The sequence below is a fragment of the Pinus tabuliformis genome, chromosome J (assembly GCF_031772625.1).
Source record: "Pinus tabuliformis cultivar Carrire ecotype Pingquan chromosome J, CPIR1, whole genome shotgun sequence".
Lineage (NCBI taxonomy): Eukaryota > Viridiplantae > Streptophyta > Pinopsida > Pinales > Pinaceae > Pinus > Pinus tabuliformis.
Genome location: NC_142295.1, coordinates 1585380505 through 1585390623, shown reverse-complemented (window position 1 = coordinate 1585390623; position 10119 = coordinate 1585380505). Strand labels below are relative to the sequence as shown.

At 44.1% G+C, this 10119-nt stretch overlaps 2 protein-coding genes across 2 annotated transcripts; both read left to right on the top strand.

Annotated features, from left to right (window-relative positions):
* Positions 1–407: 407 nt before the first annotated feature.
* LOC149233547 (uncharacterized) lies at positions 408–3091 on the top strand. The gene is made up of 5 exons (XM_089382228.1): positions 408–742; positions 875–1154; positions 1257–1434; positions 1551–1947; positions 2119–3091. The coding sequence occupies exons 1-5, from the start codon at positions 408–410 to the stop codon at positions 3089–3091; spliced, it is 2163 nt and encodes a 720-aa protein (XP_089238354.1).
* An 884-nt stretch (positions 3092–3975) lies between these two features.
* LOC149233546 (uncharacterized) lies at positions 3976–6344 on the top strand. The gene is made up of 2 exons (XM_089382227.1): positions 3976–5228; positions 6101–6344. Exons 1-2 carry the CDS (start codon positions 3976–3978, stop codon positions 6342–6344), a joined length of 1497 nt encoding a protein of 498 aa, XP_089238353.1.
* Positions 6345–10119: the final 3775 nt, after the last annotated feature.

The window sequence follows — 10119 nt, the reverse complement described above, 5'->3', positions numbered from 1 at the left end:
GTTTTCAAGTGTTACCCTGGAACTTATAGATTTCTCAGTCTATTTCAGGTTTCCACTGGTCTATAATCTAGCTCAAGAATAACTTTTCAACGTTCTGCCCTTCCTCTAACAAGGTCCTGTTGACGAAACAACATTTTCAAGTCTTCCCCGGGGATTTTTCCTCTCATCTCTCTTTCCAACCATTTCTCAATTTAGATAATTTATTTCTAGGGGTGGGAGTAATTGTCCCAACTATCTATAGTAACATTAATTGGCATCGGGCTAATTGATTGGAGCGGACGGAGAGCAAGGCGATTAGGGTTCTGAGAAACTCTGTGACGGCGCAGACTGCAACCCACTGGATCTACTCAAGAACTGGACCAAGAAACCTGTTGCGCAGCAGCGTTGCAGGGCACTAGGGAAGGAAAATGGAATCTCCTCAGGGGAGGGCGTCAGAGCCCTCCCCCAGCGCAAATACCTCGCTGCACGGTCCTGGACAGGATTTTGTTTTTGGATCCATCGACAAGGAGATAATGAATCAAGAGAATAGGTATCAGCACGGAAACAAGGGGAAAGAAGGGCGGAAGGACAAAGCTAGCGCCGCACAAGACAATGGGGAGAAACCTGAGGAAGCCCCGAAAGTTTCTTCGGCCACATGCAAGCCTATAGCCAAAGAAAGGCCTAGAATAGAGCTGCCGGGACACAAGATTGATAAGCGAATAGAATACATGCGGGATCATGCCCTTATTGGGAAGTTCATAGGGTTCTGGCCGACAGAAAGAGCCCTATATGGATGGATTGCGGCGAAATGGAAACCCAAAGGAGATGTCACCCTGCAGCTAGGGCCGAAAGGCTTCTTTACTGCGATTTTCTTCTGTCTCGAGGACAAATACAGAATCCTGGGAGCAGGGCCCTATTTTTTCAACTCAGCGGGTCTGTATCTGAGGGAATGGATACCAAGATTTAACCCGGATAAGGAAGATCTCACATGGGCGCCAGTCTGGATTCGAATGTACTCACTTCCAGATGAATATTGGGACGAGGACATTCTCAAAGACATAGGAAATGGAATAGGGGAATACATCAGGGCAGCAGAAGAAACAAAAATGCGCAGATACACCTCTTATGCCCGCATATGCGTCTTCATGCGACTGAATGAAGCTTTGCCAGAATCGGTAAGTCTCTCTCACCGTGATGAAGAATGGGTTCAACCTCTCGACTATGAGCATGTCCCCTTTCGCTGTAGAAAATGCCATTCTCTTGGGCATCTCTTCCAGGACTGTCCGCTGAATGCCAAAGTCAATACTCCTGATCACTCAGAAGCCCCAACCCAGGAAGGTTTCACCAAAGCCCCAAGCCGATGGCGTGCGCACAAGAAACCCACTAATGGGAATAAACCCCAGCAAAATCACAACCATGGCCCAGCCACTAAGAACAGCTTTGAAATTCTCGCGAGTACCTCTGATGAGCATCCCCCGATTCCTGAGACCACCCCAGCCCCTCCTTCCTCATCCTCCCCCCCCCTCCAACAGCCTCCTCATCCAAACCTCAACCTCCCATTATCAATCCAGTAACCCTCAATGATGGACAGAAAGAATCGGAAGAGAAATGCAAGGATATGGAAGTTGATGGAAAGCCAGACCCCCTACAAAACTCAGAAATCAATATGGAGGGAAGCAATCAAGTGCAACAAATGGAAGAAGAACCAGAGAGCATAGATCTGAATGGCTTAGACATTCTAGAACTGGAACTAGCATGCAAAAAGAAAGCATATGATAGTATACCAGAGCATCAACTCAACAAGCTGGAAGTGGTCATTTCCAGGGCCTTTCATCAGCATCAACTAGGCATACAGCCAGGAAGCCGATGGGACGGAAGCTTACCCCCAAAAGATACCAAGAAGAGAGGAAGAAAAACGGATCTTCAGCGAACGATCGAGATTGGGAAAATCCTGGTAGACTCGGGCAGGTATGCTAAGTTGACGAAGTACTACAAACCCTCCCTCAATAGTTAAACCATGAAGCTGGTATCATGGAATGTAAGAGGGCTCAACAGCCCAGGAAAACTCAGAATGTTAAAAAACATGATTAAAATGGAAAAGCCGCAAATGTGCTTTCTCCAAGAAACCAAATGTAACAGCTCTACGTTAGGCAGCATTCTCTCCAAGGCTTGGCCAGGTTGTCGATCGGTTGCGGTGGATGCCTCTGGAGCTTCAGGAGGGTTGGCTATAGCTTGGAGTACACAAGCGATAGCTCTTTCAGATTTTCACGCCTCTCATCACCTCATCCAGGCTGCGTTTCACATCCTAGGTACGAACATCCATGGAAACCTTTCAAATGTTTATTTCCCGCAGGACACAGGAAGTAAAATTGCTCTTCTTGACACTATAGAAGCCTTGAACAACAATAGGAGGCACCCGCTCTGGATAATAGGAGGGGATTTTAACATGATCACCAAGCTAGAGGAGAAGATAGGGGGTAGAAATAGAATGGAACAAGAAAACTCCCACTTCAAGGATTTCATTCAGAACACCTCTCTCATAGATATGCCTTTCTGCAATGGAACTTTCACATGGAGCAATCACAGAGCAGGCAAGCATCAAATTGCTTCCAAACTGGATCGCTTCCTCATATCAGACAATGCGGTTCACCTTGGAGGAGATTTTTCAGCAGTTATTCTCCCTCACACTGGATCGGATCACTGGCCGATTGCCCTCCAATGGCAAAGACCAGGCAACCTAACCAGAAGACCCTTCCGCTTCGAAGCGTTCTGGCTCTCGCATCCCTCGTTTAAAGACTTTGTCAAAACCACATGGACATCCTTCATCCCGCCTGAAGGATCCAAGATGTATCAGTTCCAACAGAAGCTCAGGTTTTTAAAAAATCAATTAAAGCGGTGGAACAGAGAGACCTTTAACAACATATTTACAACGCAACAAGATCTAAACAAGGAACTAACGGAACTTCAACAAAGGATAATCACAAAGGGGCACACTGAAGAAACTCTGGAACAGGAACGACGCATCCACAGCCAACTGGAGGAAAGGAGGAAACAGGAGGAAATATATTGGAAGCAAAAATCTAGAATCAGATGGCTGAAGGAAGGTGAGTGAAATACCAAATTCTTCCACAGAACCACTATTCAACGAAGAATGCACAACAGCATCCCTTACATCCAAAAACAAGGGGGGGGAAATAGAGAAGCACGAGGAAATTGAGGAGGAATTCCTCAATCACTTCAGTTAGGTCCATCGAGAGCCTGAAGGAGACAGGCGTCCGGCTATTGAGAAAATAACCAAAAATGTGCCAAGAATCATCACAGAGGAGCATAATGAACTTCTCCTTCGCCCCATTCTGTCTCAGGAGGTGGATGAAGCAATGCCCCAGCTCAAGGAAGGAAAATCCCTTGGCCTGGATGGCTTCACCACAACATTCTTTCACACCTTCTGGGAGCTAATAAAGCAAGAGGTTTGGCAAATTGTAGAAGAATCAAGAGCTCTCCATTGGCTGGCCCTCTCTAAACTTAACCTTCATCTCTCTTATCCATAAAGAGGAAGATTCTATAACACCTGACAAGTATAGGCCGATTGCTCTTTGTAATGTCATTTACAAAGTCATATCTAAAGTGATTGCGAACCGGTTAAAGCCCCTCTTGCCCCTGCTTATCTCGCCGGAACAGTCAGGGTATGTGGAAGGGCGACAGATCATGGACGGAATTCTCCTCACGCACGAGATAATACACTCTCTCAAGCAAACCAAGCAGGCAGGTATGATTCTCAAACTGGATCTCTCTAAGGCTTTTGATAAACTCAGCTGGACTTACATTCAGCAAATGCTAACAGCCTTTGGATTTTGTTCCATGTGGGTCCGATGGATCATGAGTCTAATTACTTCTACTCACTTCTCCATCCTTGTGAACGGTATCCCCTCCCGCCCCTTCAAACCTTCCCGAGGAATCAGGCAAGGTGACCCCCTATCCCCCTTCCTCTTTGTTCTTATGGCTGAGGGTCTAGGGCGTCACATAAAAAATGCCCTCCACTCTCATAAGCTCAAAGGCCTTTCTGTTCACAACACCCCAGCTAATTCCCATCAGCAGTTTGTTGACGATACCATGCTATTTGGCTACCCATCTGTCCAGGAAGCCTCCTGCTTCAAATCCCTGCTCTCTGATTTTTCTGAAGCCTCCGGCACTAATGTCAATTGCACTAAGTCGCAGATTTTTTTCTTTCACACTCCTCCCTCTGTCAAGACCGCGGTGGCCCGCATCCTGGGATTTCCCTCTGCCACCCTCCCTTCCAAATACCTTGGAGCTCCTCTCACGGCCTCAGCCATAAAGCATTCCTCTTGGCGATCTCTCCTTGAAAAGCTCGAATCTCGCCTTAACCTCTGGACTTATAGAACTTTAAATCTAGCCAGTCGGGTGGTGCTCATCAAGTCGGTCCTTCAGGCAATGCCACTCTATCTGTTCTCAATCCTAGCAGCGCCGAAGTGGGTGTTAAAAAGAATAAGGAATCTTCAGCGTGGCTTCCTATGGGGTGGTTCGGCAACTAACCGTAAATGGGCTCTAGTAAAATGGGCCACCGTCTGTACTCCCAAAGACAAAGGGGGCATTGGACTGAGAGACCCAGAGCATAGCAACTCCATCATGAGCGCCAAAATCTGGTGGCAATGGGTCACTAATCCAGATAAGCCCTGGGTCAAACTATGGACAGCCAAATATGCCAACAACAGACCTCCGGAGGAACTCATCAGGTTCACTCCCAATGTCAAAGGCTCGCTAATATGGAATGCAGCCAAACAACACTTCCATTTAATTCAAACGCACAGCTTCTGGGAAGTGAGGAATGGTAGAACGGCAAGATTCTGGACGGATGCATGGAACCAGATGCCAAAGCTCAACAGTATTCTGCACCCATCTCCAGAATTCAACAGGCAGGAGCAGCAGCAAGAAAAGATCCAACAGTTCTGGTTGCAGGACACGGAGCACGGCTTCAGGAAATGGAAACAGGGTAATCAGTTAATCTATAACACAAACCTTCAAGACGCTGAGCAGCTGGAGCAGGAGCTTCGGAAAAGAAATATCAGACATGACGAAGGAAATGACATCCTTCGTTGGGGATATCAACCAAAAGGCACCTTCACCCCTTCAGAGGCGTATAAAATAGTAAGCAATATCACCATTCCGTCTGACCCAATCTGGCGCAAAATCTGGGAGCTCGACTCCTGGCCCAAAGTCTCTCACTTTCTATGGTTGGTAGGACATAAAAGGATACTCACTTGGGATAAATTAAGAAGAAGAAACTTTCATGGTCCATCCATTTGTTATAATTGCTATCATAATGAGGAAACTCTCCAACACCTCCTGGACTCCTGCCCCTTAGCCAATCAGCTATGGGAAAAGGCAAGCTTCAGATGTCAAAGAAGATGCAGAATGGAGAACGACATTACCAACTCTTTAAGACAATGGCCTCAGAAACCTTATAAAAGCGAGCTCCTCAATTGTTTATGGAACATAATCCCTGGTCTAATCCTCTGGAGCATATGGAAGGAAAGAAACAAACGAATATTCAAAAACCAATGTTCTCCGATCGAGGACATATGGAAGAGGTTTTGTGGGAATCTCAAAGAAACGCTACTGCTCCGATCCTGGGCACAGGAGGATCTTCCCTCTCAAAACAATGAGAAAAGTATCCTAGACAATTGGCAACTGCATCTTCCTCAGGAACTTCATAAGAAAGGCCCTGCCAAAAGCAGCAATAGCAACAAAGGCAAATGGACCCCCCCCCAAAGCATTCCTATAAGCTCAACTTCGATGGTGCCTCCAAAGGCAACCCTGGAATGGCTGGTTTTGGAGGAATTTTAAGAAATCATGAAGGCACTCCCATGCAGATATACTTTGGAAACATAGGTTGGGATACTAATAACTCAGCTGAGCTAGAGGGACTTTGGCAAGGGCTCACTCTCGCTTGGAATCTCAACCTCCAACCCCTGGTCGTGGAAGGAGACTCCCAGATTCTCATAAACATGGCCAAGCGCATCCAGAATGGATCCCAAGCAAGGAAAATCGCCACTAGCTAGAGGCTCGAAGCAAGGCTGGAGGCTATTGAACAATTGCTTCGCAGCAACAGAGCCATCTCTTTTACTCATATAAAAATGGAAGGCAACAAGGTTGCTGACCTTCTCGCTAACATAGGAGTGGAAAGCGAGAACACCCTTCTCACTGGAAATACCACCATAATTCCAAATATTGTCCAGGCTCAGGAATGCGATAGCCTGGTCCAATGTGATGCTGCTGACCCGGATGCGGGTGACAGGACGGGTGGCAGTGAGGAGCCACATGCCAGCCATGTGCTGCCTCGAGTATAATCTTAGAATTCAATGCGTCTCTCACCGCCGAGGAATAAGAGCTTAGGTGAGAGCGAAGGTCATTCAATGCAGCGTCCGGTTAATTGGTGCGACTGCAAGCTGCAGTTATGGAGAACAGGTCTCGAGGGAATGTTGAGGATATTAAGAAGGGTGATGGAATGGAGCAGGTTCATGCTCAGCGCTGGGGTAACGAAGTTCAGGTTCCTGCTTGTTGTTTTGTCTTCCAGGCTACAGCTCTTGCTGTTAAGGCCTGCCTCCAAGGCGTTGAGGGCTGTCTCAAGCCCGGAAATTCTGTTGGTTGCTGTCTCTGTTCTGTTGAGTGTTGTCCCAGGTCTGCTGGGAGCAGATCCAATTCAGTTGGGGGTCGTCTCAAGCTGGGAAGGTCTTCTATTGCCACACTGCTTCAAGCCACCGGTACTCCTGCAAAGATGGTTAGACCCCGGCAAAGACTGCTCAGTCGACGAGGTTCTGCCCGGGGAGGGTCTTCTCGTTCTCCAGTCACAGAGCCCCATCTCCACTGTTGTTGCTGTCAATGCCACAGAAGGGCAGAGCCCAATCCACTCCAGGCGAGCCAATTCATGGACACGAGCAGTCCAAGCTCTGAACCAGACTCTCTTCCTGTGTTTAGCTCAGCCATCTTCACTTTCGGCAGCTCAATGGACAAACCTCGCATTAATGCACACAATTCGGTTTTATTCATCGAGGAAACTCAGGATGGTGAAGGTGGCTCGCGCAGTAAGGAGAAGCTCCCAGGTGAAAGCTTGGAAGGCGACGAGGAGAGACCAACGGGGGCTCCCGAGCAAGCTCCTAATCGCCCTCAGGCTCAGGAGTCGTTGACTTCCAAGGAGAACACTGTTGAAGACTGGGACTCCTTCCCCACTGCAGAAGAACGAGAGAAGTATGGGTGGTGCAGAATTGTCGAGGAGAAGACGGAGGAATAACCTCCGCTGGTTCAATCTATCGCCCTCCATAATTGTTCAGGTCCTGTTTCAGTTTTATGTCTATGTCTATGTCTCTCTGGTTTACATTTATGTCTATGTATGCTCTGGCTATGTTTGTATGGCCCGTAAGGGATGTGGCTATAACTCTTTTTGATGCCCCTGCGAGGGATGCTTTTTGCTCCGGTGCCCCTGCGTGGGATGATTTTGTATGGTATTGATACACTGTCGTGTTACGATGTCTTGTGAAGGTAGTTCTGTTTGGTCGTGCTGCCCCTGCGAGGGCTGGTCTTGTGCTGAGAAATCATGGTCCAAAGAGCCACAGTTGGCCTTGGGCAATCTGACTATATGTATGTAATGTTTTTCTGTATATAATAGAATATAATAGATTTACCGAGAAAAAAATTGTCCCAACTATCTAGTAAATAAAAATAAAAAATTTCGCTTAGTGACATTTTTCACATAGGTAGCCATAACCAGTTTTTAAATAAATAAAAAAATTTACATCTGGCTTCCACACATTCACTAAGTTACTGTAGTAAAAGTAAATCAAATATTTACTTTTCACTGAGAGGTGCTACATCTTCCCCTTGAATGAAACATCATGCTCGATGTTTCCTACCTGTCAAAATTGGGTGCGATTTGCTTTGTGCATAAAATCTTCACTCTCATCTTCTCAAGTAGCCTCTCCTTAGTAAGCTTTGTGCATAAAATCTTCACTCTCATCTTCTCAAGTAGCCTCTCCTTAGTAAGCTTTGTGCATAAAATCTTCACTCTCATCTTCTCAAGTAGCCTCTCCTTAGTAACTGCTTGCTTCTGCAGCGTAATTTTCTCTGAGTAAGAATGCAGAGAAATTCAACTAGGTTACTCTGTCCAATTTTCCCTACATTCATACTTATTATAGTAATTAGTTTTCAATATTTATTTATTTATTAATTTTCCTTCTCACGAACTTTGTCAATTGTTATTCATATACCCAGCAAAAATCATCAATATGCATCTTGACCCAACAAGAATTAATAATCTGCACTCAACCAGAGTTAACAACATCATTGTAAACTCATCATTGTAATTTTTTTTACTTACTCAATGGTTAGGCCAACTGACAAAAAATCCCATCACGTGCACTCAACAAAAGTTAACAACATCATCGTAAACTCATCATTGTAATTTCTTTTACTTACTCAATGGTTAGGCCAACTGACAAAGATCCCATTACGTGGTTCCATTATACGTTTTAGACCACAAAGGCATCAATTCTGCCTATACTATCTGCTTTTACAATAATAATATGTTCAGGAATCATTTAATGTGTTTGTCATTACAAGAGTTTGTACTCAGTAGTACTGCTATATCTTTATCTTGATTCAAATGTTCCATACGCGTTGGTCATACACGAGTAGAGTTTAGGGTAGCTCCGTTTTCTTACCCTATTCAACATGGCTATATTGTTCTTTACAAGGTAGCTTAATTATGTGTCTCGGATTTTTCTTTTTCCTTTCAACGCAACACCAAAAGTTCCCTGGTAGATAAAAGTGGTAGGCATTTTGCTTCCCTGCGTAATCATGGAATTTCCCTCATTTGCATTATCTTACCCTCTGCTGTTGATATAGTATAGTGCCTCTCAAATGTCAATTCTTAGCATGTCATTTTCTTCATTACATCAACATATTACTTTAAAATAAATAACAGTCTGACTTATTCAATTTTTTTAATAGTAGTCATTCTTGTTATTATCACTCTTTTTTTGGACACTTTCTTCATTTACCATTTTCACAATAAGTATTACATACATTTATTTATTAAGTAACACATTCTCAACACATTATTTGTGTGTTCATCTTGATATGGTATTTGTATGCAATAGTTCATTTCATTCAATTATTTAACCAAATCTTGGTTTGTATCCATAAAAATTGCATTTGAGGTATTAATCTAGGGTAAAATTGATTTAGTGACTTGTCTATGTCAACAAGCATAGTTAACACCTATGCTAATATGCTATTCATATTCTCTTTTCTTCAACTTTAAGTTTCTCAACACATTATTTGTGTAGTCATCTTGATATAGTATTTGTACACAATAGTTCATTCCATTCAATTATTTAACCAAATCTTGGTTTGTATCCATAAAAATTGCATTTAAGGTATTAATTTGGGGTAACATTGATTTAGTGACTTGTCCATGTCAACAAGTATAGGTAACACCTCTGCTAATATGTTATTCATATTCTCTTTTCTTCAACTTTAAGTTTTGCTAAAAGTGATTGCCATATCCCTAGGTTACCTTATTCGGCTATTTGTTCATTTCGAATCATCATTTTAAATTCGCCACCTATTTGTCAAGGAATATTAAGAAAATGGAATCTTATATATATTTAATATACCCATTAGTTGAGGTGTGTATTTCAGACACATATATGCATGTATATATATTATTATGTTGTCCTTTTTAGGTTATGGTATATGGAGAGCATCAGTGTCTTTACTCTCCTGTTTGTTTGCAGGGACCCCTCGGGATGCTTATTGGAGACTTAGCCCATAAGAATTAGGTCGACGAGCTGAGCAAGGTGGTACCATTCAATTGTTAGTGCAAAAAAATTTTGGGCGGTCCCAATTTTCAAGTACATCGGATCGGTGCATGGTACAAACTAGAGCTCAAGCTATGGCCAATGAGAGGATTGACAACCTTGAATCACAATTGAAAGATTTATTGTTGCACCTGAAGAACTTAAATGAAACACTTTCAAAGGGCAAGATGGAGGAACGCGCGGAGGCATATATTGGCAATGAAAACATTGAGGGCAAGTCTAGTCAGTCTCTTCACCTCTTTGGCAC